Source organism: Podarcis bocagei (assembly GCF_964188305.1).
Source record: "Podarcis bocagei genome assembly, chromosome: 4".
Taxonomy (NCBI): Eukaryota; Metazoa; Chordata; class Lepidosauria; order Squamata; family Lacertidae; genus Podarcis; species Podarcis bocagei.
In genome coordinates, this window is record NC_138128.1 from 94,154,723 (window position 1) to 94,175,783 (window position 21,061).

At 44.3% G+C, this 21,061-nt stretch overlaps 1 protein-coding gene across 2 annotated transcripts; it reads left to right on the forward strand.

Annotated features, from left to right (window-relative positions):
• Nucleotides 1-6,557: 6,557 nt before the first annotated feature.
• Nucleotides 6,558-20,801, forward strand: FAM53A (family with sequence similarity 53 member A). Of its 2 annotated transcripts, none has more exons than XM_081191801.1 (5): nucleotides 6,558-6,717; nucleotides 9,959-10,181; nucleotides 12,359-12,413; nucleotides 14,416-15,218; nucleotides 19,492-20,801. In XM_081191801.1, exons 2-5 carry the CDS (start codon nucleotides 10,104-10,106, stop codon nucleotides 19,801-19,803), a joined length of 1,248 nt encoding a protein of 415 aa, XP_081047927.1. In that variant the 5' UTR covers nucleotides 6,558-6,717; nucleotides 9,959-10,103; the 3' UTR covers nucleotides 19,804-20,801. The 2 variants fall into 2 exon arrangements, with proteins under 2 accessions (XP_081047927.1, XP_081047928.1); XM_081191802.1 differs by having other exon boundaries at nucleotides 14,419-15,218.
• Nucleotides 20,802-21,061: the final 260 nt, after the last annotated feature.

The window sequence follows — 21,061 nt, forward strand, 5'->3', positions numbered from 1 at the left end:
GCTTAGGGATTTTTTCAAAAAAAGTTGTAAAGACCTTTTGGGATAATTCTCTTTCTATGATAAAAACCCACCTGTTTCCGCCAAAAAACCTTTCAGGGGATCGTTTCCAACAGTTTGGCACCATTTTTGAGTGAATTGCAGAACGTCAGGTGTTTGCTGAAATTGTGACCGCGCGGCTTAGGGATTTTTTCAAAAAATGTTGTTCAGAGCTTGCGGGATAATTCAGTTTCGATGATAAAAACCCATCTGTTTCCACCAAAAAACCTTTCAGGGGATCGTTTGCAACAGTTTGGCACGATTTCTGAGTGAATTGCAGAACGTCAGATTTTTGCTGAAATTGTGACCGCGCGGCTTAGGGATTTCTTCAAAAAAAGTTGTAAAAACCTTGCGGGATAATTCTATTTCGATGATAAAATCCCATCTGTTTCCATAGAAAAACCTTTCAGGGGATCGTTTGCAACAGTTTGGCATCATTTTTGAGTGAATTGCAGAACGTCAGATTTTTGCTGAAATTGTGACCGCGCGGCTTTGGGATTTTTTCAAAAAAAATTGTTCAGACCTTGCGGGATAATTCTGTTTCAATGATAAAAACCCATCTGTTTCCGCAAAAAAACCTTTCAGGGGATCGTTTGCAACAGTTTGGCACCATTTCTGAGTGAATTGCAGAACGTCAGATTTTTGCTGAAATTGTGACCGTGCGGCTTAGGAATTTTTTCAAAAAATGTTGTTCAGAGCTTGCGGGATAATTCTGTTTCGATGATAAAAACCCATCTGTTTCCACCGAAAAACCTTTCAGGGGACCGTTCGCAACAGTTTGGCACCATTTCTGAGTGAATTGCAGAAGGTCAGATTTTTGCTGAAATTTTGACCGCGCGGCTTAGGGATTTTTTCAAAAAATGTTGTTCAGAGTTTGCGGGATAATTCAGTTTCGATGATAAAAACCCATCTGTTTCCACCAAAAAACCTTTCAGGGGATCGTTTGCAACAGTTTGGCACCATTTCTGAGTGAATTGCAGAACGTCAGATTTTTGCTGAAATTGTGACCGCGCGGCTTAGGGATTTTTTCAAAAAATGTTGTTCAGAGCTTGCGGGATAATTCTGTTTCGATGATAAAAACCCATCTGTTTCCACCGAAAAACCTTTCAGGGGACCGTTCGCAACAGTTTGGCACCATTTCTGAGTGAATTGCAGAAGGTCAGATTTTTGCTGAAATTGTGAACGCGCGGCTTAGGGATTTTTTCAAAAAAAGTTGTTCAGACCTTGCGGGATAATTCTGTTTCAATGATAAAAACCCATCTGTTTCCACCGATAAACCTTTCAGGGGATCGTTTGCAACAGTTTGGCACCGTTTTTGATTGAATTGCAGAACGTCAGATATTTGCTGAAATTGTGACCGCGAGGCTTAGGGATTTTTTCAAAAAAAGTTGTAAATACCTTGCGGGATAATTCTGTTTCGATGACAAAAACCCATCTGTTTCCACCGAAAAACCTTTCAGGGAATCGTTTGCAATAGGTTGGAACCATTTTTGAGTGAATTGCAGAACGTCAGGTGTTTGCTGAAATTGTGACCGCGCGGCTTAGGGATGGGATAATTCTGTTTTGATGATAACAACCCATCTGTTTCCACCAAAAAACCTTTCAGGGGATCGTTTCCAACAGTTTGGCACCATTTCTGAGTGAATTGCAGAACGTCAGGTGTTTGCTGAAATTGTGACCGCGCGGTTTAGGGATTTTTTCAAAAAATGTTGTTCAGAGCGTGCGGGATAATTCTGTTTTGATGATAAAAACCCATCTGTTTCCACCAAAAAACCTTTCAGGGGATCGTTTGCAACAGTTTAGCACCATTTCTCAGTGAATTGCAGAACGTCAGATTTTTGCTGAAATTGTGACCGCGCGGCTTAGGGATTTTTTCAAAAAAAAATTGTTCAGACCTCGAGGGCTAATTCTGTTTCGATGATAAAAACCCATCTGTTTCCACCGAAAAACCTTTCAGGGGATCCTTTGCAATAGTTTGGCACCATATTTTAGTGAATTGCAGAACGTCAGATTTTTGCTGAAATTGTGACCGCGCGGCTTAGGGATTTTTTCAAAAAATGTTGTTCAGAGCTTGCGGGATAATTCTGTTTTGATGATAAAAATCCATCTGTTTCCACCAAAAAACCTTTCAGGGGATCGTTTGCAACAGTTTAGCACCATTTCTGAGTTTTTCCCATCAGTTTCCACCGAAAAACCTTTCAGGAGAACGTTTGCAACAGTTTCCTACCATTTCTGAGCTTGCGGGATAATTCTGTTTTGATGATAAAAACCCATCTGATTCCACCGAAAAACATTTCAGTGGATCGTTTCTAACAGTTTGCCAACATTTGTGAGTGAATTGCAGAACGTCAGATTTTTGCTGAAATTTTGGCTTAGTGATTTTTTCAACAATTTGTTCGTACGTCTAGGGCTAATTCTGTTACCGATGATAAAAACCCATCTGTTTCCACCGAAAAACCTTTCAGGGGATCGTTTGCAACAGTTTGGCACCATTTTGGAGTGAATTGCAGAACGTCACATTTTTGGTGAAATTGTGACCGTGTGGCTTAGGGATTTTTTCAAAAACATGTTGTTCAGACGTCGAGGGCTAATTCTGTTTCCAATGATAAAAACCCATCAGTTTCAACCGAAAAAACTTTCAGGAGAACGTTGGCAACTGTTTCGCTCCATTTTTGAGTGAATTGCAGAACCTCAGATTTTTGCTGAAATTGTGACCGCGCAGCTTAGGGATTTTTTCAAAAAAAAGTTATTCTGCAAGTTCAGACATCGAGGGCTAATTGTGTTTCCAATGATAAAAACCCATCTGTTTCCACCGAAAAAGCTTTCAAGAGAAGGTTTGCAACAGTTTGGCACCATTTCTGAGTGAATTGCAGAACGTCAGATTTTTGCTGAAATTCTGACCGCGCGGCTTAGGGAGTTTTTTCAAAAAAAATTTGTTCCGCAAGTTCAGACATCAAAGGCTAATTCTGTTTCCAATGATAAAAACCCATCTGTTTCCACCCAAAAACCTTTCAGTGGATCGTTTGCAACAGTTTGGCACCATTTTTGAGTGAATTGCAGAACGTCAGATTTTTGCTGAAATTCTGACCGCGCGGCTTAGGGACTTTTTTCAAAAAAAAGTTGTTCCGCAAGTTCAGACATCAAGGGCTAATTCTGTTTCCAATGATAAAATCCCATCTGTTTCCACCGAAAAAGCTTTCAGGAGAACGTTTGCAACAGTTTGGCACCATTTTTGAGTGAATTGCAGAACGTCACATTTTTTATGAAATTGTGACCGAGCGGCTTACGGATTTTTTTAAAAAAATATTGTTAAGAATTCGAGGGCTAATTCTGTTTCCAATGATAAAAACCCATCTGTTTCCAGGGGATTGTTTGCAACAATTTGTCACTATTTTTGAGTGTATTACAGAACGTCAGATTTTTGCTGAAATTGTGACCGAGCGGCTTACAGATTTTTTTTAAAAAAAGTTGTTCAGACGTTGAGGGCTAATTCTGTTTCCAATGATAAAAACCCATCAGTTTCCACCGAAAAACCTTTCAGGAGATCGTTTGCAACAGTTTGGCACAATTTTTGATTGAATTGCATAACGTCAGATTTTTGATGAAATTGTGACTTAGGGATTTTTTTTAAAAAAAGTTATTCCGCAAGTTCAGACATCAAGGGCTAATTCTGTTTCCGATGATGAAAACCCATCTGTTTCCACTGAAAAACCTTTCAGGGGATCGTTTGCAACAGTTTCCCACCATTTTTGAGTGAATTGCAGAACTTCAGATTTTTGATGAAATTGTGACCGCGCGGCTTAGGGAGTTTTTTCAAAAAAACGTTGTTCAGACGTCGAGGGCTAATTCTGTTTCCAATGATAAAAACCCATCTGTTTCAACCGAAAAAACTTTCAGGAGAACGTTTGCAACAGTTTGGCACTATTTTTGAATGAATTGCAGAACGTCAGATTGATGCTGAAATTGTGACCGCACGGCTTAGGGAGTTTTTTCAAAAAAACGTTGTTCAGACGTCGAGGGCTAATTCTGTTTCCAATGATAAAAACCCATCTGTTTCAACCGAAAAAACTTTCAGGAGAACGTTGGCAACTGTTTCGCTCCATTTTTGAGTGAATTGCAGAACCTCAGATTTTTGCTGAAATTGTGACCGCGCAGCTTAGGGATTTTTTCAAAAAAAAGTTATTCTGCAAGTTCAGACATCGAGGGCTAATTGTGTTTCCAATGATAAAAACCCATCTGTTTCCACCGAAAAAGCTTTCAAGAGAAGGTTTGCAACAGTTTGGCACCATTTCTGAGTGAATTGCAGAACGTCAGATTTTGCTGAAATTGTGACCGCGCGGCTTCGGGATTTTTTCAAAAACAGGTTGTTCAGACGTCGAGGGCTAATTCTGTTTCCAATGATAAAAACCCATCTGTTTCCACCGAGAAAGCTTTTGTGAGAAGGTTTGCAACAGGTTGGCACCATTTTTGAGTGAATTGCAGAACGACAGATTTTTGCTGAAATTGTGATTGCGTGGCTTAGGGATTTTTTTCAAAAAAAAAGTTGTTCCGCAAGTTCAGACATCAAGGGCTAATTCTGTTTCCAATGATAAAAACCCATCTGTTTCCACCGAAAAAGCTGTCAGGAGAACGTTTGCAACAGTTTGGCACCATTTTTGAGTGAATTGCAGAACATCACATTTTTTATGAAATTGTGACCGAGCGACTTACGGATTTTTTTAAAAAAATATTGTTAAGAATTCGAGGGCTAATTCTGTTTCCAATGATAAAAACCCATCTGTTTCCCCCGAAAAACCTATCAGGGGATTGTTTGCAACAATTTGTCACTATTTTTGAGTGAATTACAGAACGTCAGATTTTTGCTGAAATTGTGACCGAGCGGTTTACAGATTTTTTTAAAAAAAAGTTGTTCAGACGTTGAGGGCTAATTCTGTTTCCAATGATAAAAACCCATCAGTTTCCACCGAAAAACCTTTCAGGAGATCGTTTGCAACAGTTTGGCACCATTTTTGAGTGAATTGCAGAACGTCAGATTTTTGCTGAAATTCTGACCGTGCGGCTTAGGGAGTTTTTTCAAAAAAAATTTGTTCCGCAAGTTCAGACATCAAGGGCTAATTCTGCCTCCAATGATAAAAACCCATCTGTTTCCATTGAAAAACCTATCAGGGGATCGTTTGCAACAATTTGGCACTATTTTTGAATGAATTGCAGAACGTCAGATTGTTGCTGAAATTGCGATGGTGTCGCTTAGGGATTTTTCCCAAAAAAAGTTGTTCCGCAGGTTCAGACATCAAGGGCTAATTCTGTTTCTGATGATAAAAACCCATCTGTTTCCACTGAAAAACCTATCAGGGGATCGTTTGCAACAATTTGGCACTATTTTTGAGTGAATTGCAGAACGTCAGATTTTTGATGAAATTGTGACCGCGCGGCTTAGGGATTTATTTTTTTAAAAAAGTTGTTCAGACGTTGAGGGCTAATTCTGTTTCCAATGATAAAAACCCATCTGTTTCCACCGAAAAACCTTTCAGGGGATCGTTTGCAGCAGTTTTGCACTATTTTTGAGTGAATTGCAGAATGTCAGTTTTTTGTTGAAATTGTGACCGCGCGGCTTAGGGATTTTTTCCAAAAATGGTTGTTCAGACGTAGAGGGCTAATTCTGTTTCCGATGAGAAAAACCCATCTCTTTCCACCGAAAAAGCTTTCAGGGGGTCGTTTGCAACAGTTTGGCACTATTTTTGCTTCCGGGTCATGTGGCCACCATGACTAAGAACCAGAGCAGCGCACGGAAACGCCATTTACCTTCCTGCCAGAGTGGTACCTATTTATCTACTTGCACTTGACGTGATTTCAAACTGCTAAGTTGGCAGGAGCAGGGACCAAGCAAAGGGAGCTCACCCCGGCCGCGGGGATTCGAACTGTCAACCTTCTCATCAGCAAGCCCTAGGCTCTGTGGTTTAACCCACAGAGCCACCCGTGTCGTTTCCTAGTTAAGGTGTCCTATAAGCTCTAGACAGATTTCACTTAAAATCCCTTTTCCAGTGTAGTGCAGGATACCTTCAATTAGATGACCCCTGAGTTCCCTTTCAACTCTCTTAATTTTCTTGCTATACAGTTGAGCCACAAAATTATTACTATTATCATTTATTAAATTTCTATACCACCCTTCACAGGATCCTTGGGTGGTTTACAACATTAAACAGTAAAGGGCTGCAATAGTGGGCAAGCCAGTTTATCTACTTTACCGAATTGGCTCCCACCTCCCTCCCTCTCTTCCATCCGGGAAAGAAGGAAAGGAAAACCTGTAAAAGGCTGGGCATCGCCGCCTCTGGCTCGAGCATGCGCAGTGCCTGCTCTTGAAGGGCCCAGTGGGCGGGGCAGGCCGGCAGTTGCCCGCAGGTCGCGGGCGGTGGGCGGAGCCAGAGCCCGGCTCCCGCCGCTCAAGGCGACGGGGTGAGAGGTCATCGCGCGGCGGAGGCGGCGAAGCCGGCCAATGGGAAGCGGCCGGCCGGCTCCGAGGGGCGGGGCTTGCTGTGTTTTGTTCCTCGGTCAACGCGGAGCTCCACTCAGCTGCTTGGCAGCGGCGGCGGCTGGAGCTGCGCTCTGGCGAGGGGCTCGTAAGCGGCCGCCGCCGAGAGTCCCATAACTGGCCCGTGAGGGCTGCTGCCGCTTGCGCAGAGGGTAAGCTGCGCCTTTCCTTGTTTGTGACGCGTGAGCCGAAGTAACGTGGGAAACGGGGGACACGCGTCGAGGCTGGGCCGGAAGAGGAACGGGCCCCGCGCCTCAGGACACACGCACGCGGTTTAGTAGCGTTGTAAATAATTGCCTTTGGGGGGGGGGGTTGGGCGCCCAATGTTATTCAATGTTATTCTTTTTTCTTTTCCTTTCTCCTCCTGCGATGAGGCTACATTTTAATACTGTATTTTAATTTTGTTTTTAAGTTGTATTCATTCAACTTGTTTTTTATTATTGCTTGTTATCCGCCCTGAGCCCGGCCTTGGCTGGGGAGGGCGGGGTATAAATAGAAATTATTATTATTATTATTGTTATTATTATTTATTAATGTGAGGAGCTTGGGGAGGGGGGTGTTGGTGTTTGTGAGGGGCGGGGTAGGCGTGCTGTAAACTCTTAACGGGTTGCCTTTGGTACCTGGAATAATATTCGGTGCTTTGCGGGCGGGGGGGGGCGGGGGTCCCGTTAGAGACTTCGCAAAACCCGTTGATCTAAAGCAGCCTTTCTCAACCTCGAGGTGTATGGGGTGGCGCGCGTTCCTATATCTTGTTGGACTAGAACTCCCACCATCCCTAGTCAGCAGGGCTGGCAGTCAGGAATGATGGGAGTTGTAGTCCAACAGCGTCCAGGGACCCTGTCCCCGCCTCCCATGGCTTATCTGAAAAGTAAAAATAAAAAAATTCCTTCCAGTAGCACCTTAAAGACCAACTAAGTTAGTTCTTGGTATGAGCTTTCGTGTGCATGCACAAGTGTGCATGCACACGAAAGCTCATACCAAGAACTAACTTAGTTGGTCTTTAAGGTGCTACTGGAAGGAATTTTTTTTATTTTGACTATGGCAGACCAACACGGCTACCTATCTGTAACTAAAAAGTAAAGCAACACTTCCGTAAAAATGAAAAGCTGTTTCTTTCACATTTCCAACTATACTGGAAGGCATTGGCAAATTATCCACCATTGTGTGTGTTTACTAACTACTGCTTCAGCCTGATCCAAACAACAGCGGAAATGATACTTTTATTGGTTCATTTTTGTTCTTATGTTTATTGCTTATTTTTTTTATATTGCAGTTTTATGTTGTGAGCCATCCCGAGATCTATGGATGAAGGATGGTATACGAATTTTTATAAATGGTGATGATAATAGTTATAATAAATGATAATTATTATAATGTATGATAATGATAGTAGTTATTATTATTTCTGAGGCAAATGGTTGGAGACCTTTAAGTGTTGAATTTGTCCGGTGATATTTAATTGGACCGATACTGCTTCAGTTCCACAGAACTCTTATCCGTTTTTTACTTGCACAGCTTGTGAGAGTTCAGAGAAAAGTTAATTGTAATATGTGATCCATCATAAAACATGCAGGCAAAAGATGCTTATCAGTTACCATTGCTTTTCAGCTAATGATCCCGTGTAAGAAAGCAGTGGTGCAAATTATCAGATGTGCCATATTCCATAAGAAATACGAAGCCATTCTGGTGCAATTTTCTAACTTGAATCTAGATCACATCTTCTCCAGGAGCTCCCAACATCTTAGAATCATAGAGTCTATGTAGTCCAACCCCCTGAAATACAGGAATCTCAGCTAGATCATACATGACAGACGCCTATCCAACTTTTGCTTAAAAGCCTACAAGGAAAGAAAGTCCACCATTTCTCATGGGAGTCTGATCCACTGTCAAACAGCTCTTAATGCCAGAAAGTTCTTCCTGTTTGGTCAGAATCTCCTTGCTTGTAACTTGAACCCATTGATACAGGCCCTACCCTCCAGAGCAGGAGGAAACTTGCTCCATCTTACACATGACAACTCTTTAGATATTTGTTGTTGGCTATCATATCTTCTCTCAGAGTTGTCATAGTTATGACAATCAATGACGTCCCGGTAAAAAGGGGCCACAAATTCCCAAGAGAAATGAGACTGTGTTAAAATGAGAGTGAAGAGGGTTGAAGGGTTGTTTTCTACCTCTTTTTATTCAGAGAAAGTATGCAGTTTAATAGGGTGTTTTCAAATCATCTGAAAAAATTAATGATTTTAGCATGGCCAAATGGTTGTGCATGGCAGAAATGTCACGCTTCTCAGAGATAGTTGCCTCGGGGAAAATAAAAATAAATTAAAATGTCCAGTAGCACCTTAGAGACCAACTACGTTTGTTCTGGGTATAAGCTTTTGTGTGCATGCACACTTCTTCAGATACATGCATGCCTGGGAAAAGTTAATTAAAACTGTGAAACTGCCTAGTTCAGAAATGTGGAATTTTAAGCCTCAAACCTACATTGATCCTCCAGGCCATTTCAGCCAAGACATGACCGCCTGCCCGGCACCTCATACTGTATTTATATTTTCAAGTGTGGGGAGGTAAAGACACAACATTGGTAAAAGTGTGAGCATGCTAAGCACCGGACAGAGATGATCAACTGATTGCTGGGGATTGCTGGCATACTTTGATTTCCAACTACATGGGCAAACAATGGGTCTCTTGGTCCATGGGGAGTGCTAGGGAAAATACGGATCTGGCCTGCTGCCCAAATCTAGTTCTCCAGTCCTGGCCTAGTTTGCCTTGGTACTGCATCTGTTCATTAAGTTACTAATTTTTAGAAATGTATATATTTTTCCATAGAAAACTGTAGGAGTGGAAAGTTTTCTGTGCGCATCGTTGTGAGTAGACCCATTTGTGAAGAAGAAGAAGAGTTTGGATTTGATATCCCACCTTTCACTCCCTTTTTAAGGTGTCTCAAAGTGGCTAACATTCTCCTTTCCCTTCCTCCCCCACAACAAACACTCTGTGAGGCGAGTGGGGCTGAGACACTTCAAAGAAGTGTGACTGGCCCAAGGTCACCAGCAGTTGCAGGCAGAGGAGCGGAGACGCGAACCTGGTTCCCCAGATTACGAGACTACCGCTCTTAACCACTACACCACACTGGCTCTGGTGTGGCTGTATCTTAGTGGCAGCCATTAGGTGTGTTTCTGCTCTTAAGCTGTGACCAACCCTGAATGGGAGTCCTTTCCAGTTAATCTTCCTGATTTGGGTTCTACTAGAGCAGATAATTTTTTTTTTGTAGCATGCAGATCTATTGGAATGTATCTTTGTCTTGAGCTTTGAATATCTGATGCAGCTGCAGAAAACTTCATTTAGTTATCCAATCGTGCTTAAGCTAAATATTTGTTACTTTTTTTTTTTTTTTAGAAATGTACACAACGCACTGAGGAACTGTACGCATCTAGAAGATGAAGGCAAAACTTCTGAAGTGCCCATACCCAGAAGTGGTTGGCTAATACTGGAAGAAGGTGCCTGTGCCTCCAGCACTCAAAAGTGTAAGCAGCAAGAGACCATGGTAACGCTAATAACGGAAAAGCTGCAAAATCAGACTTTGGATGACCTGGCATGTAAAACATTCAATATTAATCTGGTAAGAATATCCTTGTGCATTATCATAGAGTGTGCATCTTAGGGGAGGGAAATAGTCCCGAGCGTATGAATTGCATTCAGGTGGAGGCATGGCAGTTTCCCCTTATTCGTGATGGGTGCTCCACATTGCTTTGGGAATAGGCTTTTCCCCCTTTTACTATGGAGGCAGCAGCAATCAGCTTTGGTTGCTCCAAAAGAGAGGACCCCCTCTCTGCCCCTCCAGAAAAGCCATGCTGCGTGATAGAGGTGCAGGGTCTGAACAGAGCCCTGGTCAGTTTTTCCCAAAAAGTTGGCAACGCCATAAACCTCCAAAATGCCTTGATCTGCTTTAGCAGGTACATAAAAAGGTAAAGGACTCCTGACAGTTAAGTCCGGTCGCAAACGACTCTGGGGTTGCGGCGCTCATCTCGCTTTACAGGCCAAGGGAGCCGACGTTTGTCCACAGTCAGTTTTTCCAGGTCTTTCGGCTAGCATGACTAAGCCACTTCTGGCGAAACCAGAGCAGCGCATGGAAACACCATTTACCTTCCCGCCGGAGCGGTACCTATTTATCTACTTGCACTTTGACGTGCTTTTGAACTGCTAGGTTGGCAGGAGCTGGGACCGAGCAACGGGAGCTCACCCCGTCACGGGGATTCGAACCGCGACCTTCCAATCAGCAAGCCCTAGGCTCAGTGGTTTAGACCACAGCATATAACGTCCCCCCGCCCAGCTGTACAGAAAGGATTGCTCAAATTCCCCTTAACCTTTCCAAATTTAACCCTAAACCCCAAAGGTGAACACAAATGGGTAGATCTCGCAATGCTTCTGAAAGGAACTTGAATTTGAATCCATAATTTGGGGGAGATGCCCCCAGGAGGCCTCTCTATCCCTGTGTGTGAATTTGCTGCACATTGGTGTTTCCTTGCACCTGCATAAATACCGTATTTTTCGCCCTATAGGACGCACTTTTTCCCCTCCAAAAATGAAGGGGAAATGTGTGTGCGTCCTATGGGGCGAATGCAGGCTTTCGCTGAAGCCTGGAGAGCGAGAGGAGTCGTTGTGCACCGACCCCTCTCACTCTCCAGGCTTCAGGAAGCTATCCGCAAGCCGTGGGAGCCCGCGGGAGTTCCCCCCGGGCTCCCACGGCTTGCGCAGCGCTGCCTGCACCCCGAAGCCCCGGCGCGCTGAGCAGTCGCACCAGGTCTTCGGGTAGCTCAGTGCAAGCCGCAGGAGGGCTCCCCCGGCTTGCACAGCGCTGCCTCTTATCCCGAAGCCCTGGCGCGCTGAGGAGTCGCACCGGGGCTTCGGGTAGCTCTGCGCAAGCCGCAGGAGCCCTCCCCTGGCTTGCGCAGCGCTGCCTCTTATCCGGAAGCTACCCAGCGCGACTGCTCATCGTGCCGGGGCTTCGGGATAAGAGGCAGCGCTGCGCAAGCTGGGGGAGGGCTCCCCCGGCTTGCGCAGAGCTGCCTCTTATCCCAAAGCCCCGGCACGCGGAGCAGTCGCGCCGGGGCTTCGGGTAGCTCTGCGCAAGCCGCGGGGGCTTGCGGAGAGCAGCCTGTTCTGGGGGCTGGGGTCGGGGGAAGCCCGGGCTTCCCCCGCCCCAGCCTAGCGCCTTGGGGGGGGGAAATAAATTTTTTTTCCTTTATTTCCCCCCAAAAAACTAGGTGCGTCTTATGGGCCGGTGCGCCCTATGGGGCGAAAAATACGGTAATGCGCTTGACAGTCCTATCACTCCTGCTTTTCAGCTTTCTTCGAATTACTTCACCCTTATTGAGAGGCTCTCTTTTGAATTGAAATGACCTTGTTGGACTTAGTGGACAGTTTTTTTGTTCTGCTTTAATCTGTTTTAATCACAGTTACAAAGTGATTTGACAGGGTTATCATTTTGCATCAGATATTTATTATCGGGAGTCTAGATGTCTATTTGTGAAGCACCATATTCAATTCAAAAGCCGTAGGTGGATTTCTAACAGTGTGACTTATGGAGGGAAGGACTATAAGTATTTAAGTATGTATATTTGGGAGTAAGCCTTATTGAACTCAGTGGAACGTGCTTCTGAGTAAAATATACATGCATATAGCTTAGCCTTGATAGGCATTGCTGCTTTTTGTTTTATTTCAAAATGGAGGGAACCACTAACCAACTGACAACTTCACTTGGAGAATTGTACAGTATTTATCTTTCTCTTATTTCAGTACTCATCTGAGAAGCAGAATGAAAGTCATAGCCTGCTCCCATTTGAAATCAGTGGTAAGTTCTAAGATTTTGGGCTGTCTTTGAGATCATGTTCTAAATATAACGAAGAAATAGCATTGAGCAAGCTGTTGTTGTTGTTTGGGCACAGAATGCTTGGTGACCAAAGGGAAATGGGAAAACCTGGGGTGGGTGTGAGGAGGGAATATTTTGAGCAGGAGCTTCTGTTCTGCAACATTTTGTAGCCGGTCTCACTTGCTTTTAGTTGTTTAATTACCTATTTGTTGCATGTTTCATTAACATACACAAACATTATTTTATTTGTCTGCTGTTTTTCCATAGTTCACACCATGCTCAAGGAAGCTTACAACATGAAAAAAATACACAGCTACAACATAACAAAAGTAGTCATAAACAAGAAGTTAAACAGTTAAAAACACAAAACTAAACTGAACAATTTCCATGTGAATGATATGAGGAAACTAAAATATTTGAGTTTTAAACTAAAATAAAGATACAAAAAACCAACAGCAACAACTCTTCCCCCACCATAATCCCCCAAACAGCACCGCAGCCCAAGTGTCCGTTCAGCAGCCTTCACATTGTAGCTGGAGTCCATCCATGCCCTGCCTCCCAGGCTTGGAGGGGAGATGAAGGCCTCGGCCCAGTATACCTGAAGGAGTGTCTCCACCCCCATCGTTCAGCTTGGACACTGAGGTCCAGCACTGAGGGCCTTGTGGCGGTTCCCTCCCTGTGAGAAATGAGGTTACAGGGAACCAGGCAGAGGGCCTTCTCGGTGGTGGCACCCACCCTGTGGAACGCCCTCCCATCAGATGTCAAAGAAATAAACAACTATCTGGCTTTTAGAAGACATCTGAAGGCAGCCCTGTTTAGGGAAGTTTTTAATGTTTGAAGTTTTATTCTGTTTTTAATGTTCTGTTGAAAGCTGCCCAGAGTGGCTGGGGAAACCCAGCCAGATGGGCAGGGTATAAATAATAATAAAATTATTATTATTATTATTATTCCAAGACTCTCAGCCAAATTCTTTAGCTTTCCTATTTTCAAGACAGAAGCTTGCTGTTGGCTGGATTTTGGGCTAATACTCAGAACTTTCTATAGAGACGCTAAACTTTGTGAAACCCAGTGTTTTTCATGTGTATTTTCATGAATGTGAGAGATGAATGGACCGCGAGGCATTCCGAGAAAGAAGCCAGACTATATTTGGAAAGAAACAAAACAGTTTGAAGGGGCCGCTGCCTTGGTGAATGTGGTTGTATTGCTTCATGATAGCATAATGAAGCAAGCAGGCAAAACATCAGGGAAACACAACAATTCAAAATAAAGAACCCATTACCATGAAAAAACAACCAGCATAATCGTATGAAAGCTACCTTACTTGCCAATCAAAAGATTGGCGGTTTGAATCCCCGCAACGGGGTGAGCTCCCGTTGTTTGGTCCCTGCTCCTGCCAACCTAGCAGTTCGAAAGCACGTCAAAGTGCAAGTAGATAAAGAGGTACCGCTCCGGTGGGTAGGTAAACGCCGTTTCCCTGCGCTGTTCTGGTTCGCCAGAAGCGGCTTAGTCGTGCTGGCCACATGACCCGGAAGCTGTATACCGGCTCCCTCGGCCAATAAAGCGAGATGAGCGCCGCAGCCCCAGAGTCGGTCATGACTGGACCTAATGGTCAGGTGTCCCTTTACCTTTACCATTAATTACTTTAAGATTGGGCACGTTAATACTAGAGATGTTGAAATAAAACCTTAAATTTAAACTGCTGTGAAGAAGTATTTTACTATAGTATGCAGATGAAATGCCTCCTGATGTAAGTCAGGTGATGTGCTATCGAACAGTGGGTTTATGTTTCACAAGCTCTGTTACCTTGCTTTTTGAAGCCACCTCGTGGGAATGTTTATTAGCATTGTTCGAAGAAAATAAAAAGAGTAGCGGAATGTTTGCCCTCTCCCTCCCTCCCTCCCCTCGCTTTGTGGCATAAAATTAATAATACTGCTGACTTGATGGCAAACTTTTTCCTTTCTTTTTCACCCCCATTTCTGCTCAGCAGAAGAAGGCCCTTGGAATTCGTCCCATGGGGACTGTCGGGCCAGAACTGAAGCAAACAAGAAGTCCGTTTGTTCTTTGCCGTTGTGTCCTTTCAGTTCGAGGGTGACCCGTGTGGATTTACACTGGCAGCAAGAATCGCCAGGCCAGTCTCTCGTCTCGGGATGGATAAGTGAACTCAGTCTGAACGAGAAGTCCAGGCACCCGCTGACGCCCCCTACCAAACGCCACTGCAGGTCGCTCTCCGAACCAGATGAGCTGGTTCGGTGCCGATCGCCATGGAAACCTGGCAGCTCAAAGATCTGGACTCCTGTGTCGAAGAGGCGGTGCAACAGCGGAGGCAGCACCACTTTGCAGCGATGCAATAGCCACGGGAGCACCGCTTCAAAGCCAAACACATGCACCGGCCTGCCCCACAGTGCGCATTCTTGGAATAATGTCATCCAAATCGCCAACCTCAACACTTCCCCTGTTCCCAGGCCGTCCTCTGCTAGCAGTGGCTTTGTAGACTGCAGCGAAGGAAGCTCCAGTTCGAGTATTCGTTGGAATTCCGGAAGGTCTTACGACTTTAATCCGAGACGCCGCCTTTCCCTGTCACAGGAACATATTACCGGGACGGGAAATAACTTGTCCTCAGCCAGCAGCACTCCCACTTCCACGCCAGAGCTCAGTCGGCGTCAGGGTTTACTGAGATGCCGCTCACAGCCTTGTGTCCTCAATGAGAAGAAAAGCAGACTCAAGCGTAGGCGAGAAGAAGACGTCCGATGGAATCGCCCCTCGTTGGACTTTTTAAAAATGACTCGGGTGAGATTGTCTGTCTGCATTTAAACCTATGCTATACAGCTATTAAAAGGGACGCAGGTGGCGCTGTGGGTTAAACCTAGGACTTGCCGATCAGAAGGTCGGCGGTTTGAATCCCAGCGACGGGGTGAGCTCCCGTTGCTCGGTCCCTGCTCCTGACAACCAGCAGTTCGAAAGCACGTCAAAGTGCACGTAGATAAATAGGTACCACTCCAGCGGGAAGGTAAACAATGTTTCCTTTCGCTGCTCTGGTTCGCCAGAAGTCATGCTGGCCACATGACCCAGAAGCTGTATGCCGGCTCCCTTGGCCAATAAAGCGAGATGAGTGCCGCAACCCTAGAGTCGGCCACGACTGGACCTAATGGTCAGGAGTCCCTTTACCTTTATACAGCTACAAATAGGATGGTCCTCTTTAGCTAGGTCTCTAGTTCCTCTGTTAATCTAGTGCCTTTTTACACCTTCTGGGGAGGGGATAAATACTGTGGCATTACACAAAGTTGAAAAAGCAGGATTTGTTCCCTGAAATTTTGAACTGGCTTTTGTGGCAGGCGATTATCTCAAAATCCAAGTTATCTACCCAGTGAGTTGGAGAAACTGTCGTTGTAGTAATCTTAATTTTTCAAGTGAGACTTGAAAGCAATACCACCAGGCAGAGGGCCTTCTCGGCAGTGGCGCCCTCCCCGTGGAACGGCCTCCCATCAGATGTCAGGGAGATAAAGAATTACACAGCTTTTAGAAGACATCTGAAGGCAGTCCTGTTCTGGGAGGTTTTTAATGTCTGACACTTTTTATATATATATTTTGCTGGAAGCCACCCAGAGTGGCTGGGGAAACACAGCCAGATGGGCAGGGCACAAACAATAGAGTTGTTGTTGTTGTTGTTGTTGTTGTTTATCATCATCATCATCATCATCATCTTCATCATTACATACTTAAGCCAGTTGGTTTATGCAAATAACAACTTTCATAAAAAACCATTGTATCTAATCATTTAACAGGGTTCAGATACAATCTCCAAGGTGTCCTCCAGCAAAAATGTAAATCCCAGTAGCTTCATCCCTTCATGAGTAAAGTTGTCCACTGGCCTTGAAGGCAGGGTCAGGATGAGCACCCAGGGGGGCAACTGCTGAGGCCGTAGCAGGGTCCCCTGCTGCTGTCCGCTGACTGCAGTGGGCCGAAGTGAGGGGCTCTAACCTTTTCCCTTTTTGCAGCCTGGTTTTGAGAGGACTGCTTGCTGGTCAGCTGCAGAAAGCAGCCATGCTAACTCTCCGACAGTGCTCTTCACTCTGGAGGGTTGCTATGTCAGGCCTTGGGGCTGCTGCTTCCCATTTTACTGCTGCTGCAGGACCATCTTGCTACCCAGTAAGCATTGTCGGAGAGCATGTGCGATGGCGGGTGGGCGAATAAGGGTGCACTGCTCAGGATCCCTAAAACTGTAGCTGGTCCTGCTTAGCTTCCGCCAGTTCAAAACAGAGGAATAACTACTGCTAGTGGTAGCTAGTGGTTTAAAATAATAATAATAATTGGGAGTTTGTTCTAGATATATGTGTTTTGTTGATTGGCAGTGTTGCCCTAGTGTAGGGGTCAGCAAACTTTTTCAGCAAGGGGCCAGTCCACTGTCCCTCCGACCTTGTGGTAGGTCGGAATAGAATGAATATATGTGTGTATATATAGATATAGATATATATGAATGAATTCCTATGCCCCACAAATAACCCAGAGATGCATTTTAAATAAAAGGACACATTCTACTCATGTAAAAACACACTGATTCCCGGACCGTCCGTGGGCCGGATTGAGAAGGTGATTGGGCCAGATCCGGCCCCCAGGCCTTAGTTTGCCTACCCATGCTCTAGTGTGTCCCATTAAGCATGGGGGGGGGGCATAGGCTCCTTGAATAGAGGAGTTTGCATGAGTCAAAAAATGGCAGATACTGCAGGGCATGTATCTTACTTCTCTAGCTGTCCTTTGGAGGGTAGGAAATGTGCTTTATCTGTTCTCTACATTTAGGCTAAACAGCAGTGATTAATCCTTTAAAAATTAAAATTGTGAAAAAATTGTGGAGAGGCTTAGGCATGTGAGACTAGGGACTACTATGATACCAGGGACTTCTTAATAATCCACTGTATAGTTCACAGTACATTGCTGTAACTGTCTACTCAGAAGTAAATCTGTCTGTGTTTACTGGGACTTACTAACAACTAAGTGGACAGGATGGTAGCCTAGGCTCTGTTTTAGGGTTAGCGTTGTGGTGGGGGACTGGGTTTTTTGTGCCTTTAAAAGCTGCATGGCAGGCAGAAATTCAATAGGTCAAGTTTTCTCTAGCTTCAAAATACAGCTATGGCGGAGGGAACCATGATTGTACAGACTCGAAATTTTGTGTTATGCCACATACCTGTGGCAGCCATGCTGTCACTGGACTTCACAACACTCAGAATGTGCAATGAGCCCAATCATCTAAAGAGGTTGGCAATCATTGTTCTATGGGATCTCAAGACAATTCATACTAACACATTTCAAAATTTCTTGACACCCATAGAGAGAGAAAAATACTGGATCGTTAACACTTCTCTGTTATAGACAATAGGATGTTCAGTAGCAAAATGGGATTCCCAAGCCCATGTTTGTGGCCAGTGTGACCAGGAAAGGGTCCTCGCCACTGTGAAATACTGTTGTTGTTGTTTAATCGTTTAGTCGTGTCCGACTCTTCGTGACCCCATGGACCAGAGCACGCCAGGCCCTCCTGTCTTCCACTGCCTCCCGCTGTTTGGTCAAACTCATGCTGGTAGCTTTGAGAACACTGTCCAAACATCTCGTCCTCTGTCTCCCCTTCTCCTTGTGCCCTCCATCTTTCCCAGCATCAGGGTCTTTTCCAGGCAGTCTTCTCTTCTCATGAGGTGGCCAAAGTATTGGAGCCTCAGCTTCAGGATCTGTCCTTCCAGTGAGCACTCAGGGCTGATTTCCATCAGAATGGAGAGGCTTGATCTTCTTGCAGTCCATGGGACTCTCAAGAGTCTCCTCCAGCACCAGAATTCAAAAGCATCGATTCTTCGGCGATCAGCCTTCTTTATGGCCCAGCTCTCACTTCCATACATCACTACTGGGACAACCATATCTTTAACTATACGGATCTTAAATTACCAGTGCTGGTCAGATGTATCCCTTTGATCTCATCAGGGCCCAATTAATGACCAAATAGAGGTATGCATGCATTAGCAGTGGCAATGCAAGCAGATACATCATTAGGCATTAAACATACAGAGCCTTTGCATGAACTCCCATCAGGGCCGTCTTTACCCGGGGGTGCAAGGGGTGCAGGGCACCTGGGCGCCGAATTCTGGGGAGCGCCAGATGCCCACCACTGAAGCCGCCTAAGCTCTTAACTATCTACCTGTTATGAAGTAATAAATAATTTTGGTCAACCTAGAAACACAAAATACATATATACCTAGGTATTACCAAAATATATACCTACTGTTTCACTAAAAGACTTTTGACTTCGTGCACTCATTTACCATTCACAACGATGGTGCTTGTCATTCTCAACGGCGCCGTGCACACAAAACTTACTAAATTTGGGGGCGCTGGGTGGATCTTTGCACCCTGGCAGTGCATATGCTAAAGACGGCCTTCACTCCCATGCCTACGATGTTTGCCTGAGCCAATGTTGGCTTCCTCTGTTGGGGTGGCAAAAGTTCTGTACTTGCTGCACATAGAGTAAAGCTATAAAGGAATTGTTTTCCAAAGCATGTGTAGAGCTTCACAGTTACATACTGTTGTATTAAAATGTAGAATATTGCATACATTATTCCTCAGCGACTAGATGGATCACTTTTGTTGAACCAAGAACAAATGCTAACTGGTATAGATGGAAACAATTGTTCAGAATTTGCTTGTACTATAGCTGTAGTATGCCCCTTGGTTTACCCCCTATAATTTTTAATTGCATGCTTTTAATTTTTTATTTTTTTCAAATCATTTTTATTTCATTTTACAAATAAAAGTTGATAAAAATACCAAATACATAACCCGTATATAAAGATTTCTCTGAATCTCGAGACTTCCCCAACATTTTCAACTGCATACTATTTCATAATCTATATTTTGTATCCACCCATATTATCCATAGTATTTTTTACATTACAAGTGAGATTAGAACCCTTCCATCTGCTTACGGTGGTCTCCTAAATAAATTATAATGTTTTCCCATTCTTTTTTAAAGTTCTTGTCCTCTTGGTTCCCCTGTAATTTTTAATTGCGTGCTTTTTAATTACAGACTCTAAGAAATTCAAAAAGTCTCTGCTCGCTTGATTATGAGGATGATGACAATGACGAGGCACAAACGAAGACCATTGTCTCATCTCCATGTGACTCGAATGACCTTATGAACATAAATACTCCCAATTTCAGCCGAGAAGAGGATGGTGATACCAAGCACCGTGGCTCACAGCAAGCCGGCTTCAGCAAAAAGGAAGAGGCTGCTATGTGTGAAAGTGAAGAGGAGACCAGTGACTGTGAGAGCGTCGAAGAAGGCATTTTTCCTCTGGACTGTGAAGGTCTAGATCTAGAGCAGATCGAAAACAACTGAGACAAACGCCCGCCAAAAGAGGGGATTTTTATTTTGCCGGCAGAAATGTTAGCAGATAACATTGCTATGTCTGTGAGTTTCTGCTTGTACATGCTGCCAACGTGTAGGAAATGTTTCAAGTGGGGATAATAAGGGCATTTAGCTCCGGATGGTAGATCTTTAGGAGGTGGTAGGTCAAGAAATCCTTTGGATCTGGACAACTCCCAATGTCTCGTGTTTTTCTTTCCCCCCAGCTCAGTAATTCTTGGAACGGCATTCCGTGCTGTAACCTGGATGTAGTGATTCCTGTTGAGGATTTAATGTCTCTCGCTAAGGAGTTTAACTTGCAAGTCAGTAACATAATCAAATGGCTTACATGATTGATCCAAAACCTGCAACTGCTTGTTTGGTCGGTTGCTTTGAACTTCATGTAGAAATGACTTTCTGTATGAGTTACAGTTGGTTCACACACCAGTGTCGCCACTGAATGTCCATTTGACTTGTGCTTGCCTGTCTTTGCATGGAATAATCCGCATGTGAGCCAGAAGTTTACACATACCAGGTTATTCCTGATTGCCAAAGTAGTCTTTCTTAGAGCTGCCCAGTCATGGAGATCTTAGCAGCCGGGTGTTAAGAGAATACAGGTTTACCTTCCCATCCCTGTGCCATTTTTTCCCATGGGAACACTGAGGGCACGAGAAGGCATAAGAACATTCATGCATAGAAAACGTTGGCACATAGCACCTTCTGTGAACCAGCACTATGATTCTTTCTCTCAAAACCTTCCGGTTACCTTTTTCCGATTGAAATGGTTTTGTAGCCTGAAGCAATGCTGGATTGGATTGCCATTCGTTGCCCACTGCCTTGGTCTTTCTGCGGTTAAGAGGAATGTATGACAAAAAGCACTTGACGAACTTCTAGGAAGGGAATTTGGAATGATGTTCCCCAAGAGGTAATATTTTCAGCAATATTAGAAGGAAGCTGGTCCTTGAATTAAATAAATGACATTTTGCTTTGCACTTTTGTCTGAACTCTTTTTTTTTTTTTAAATAGAATTTATGTAACATTTTTTGTACTCTATTTACAACCCACTTTTGTGAATTGGAAGTTGCTTGAAGCTCTGTTCTTTGACTTGCGTGTAGCAGTCAAAACTTCCCAACAATGAGAGGAGGGTTAAAGGTAAAGGTAAAGGGACCCCTGACCATTAGGTCCAGTCGTGGCCGACTCTGGGGTTGTGGCGCTCATCTCGCTTTATTGGCCGAGGGAGCCGGCGTACAGC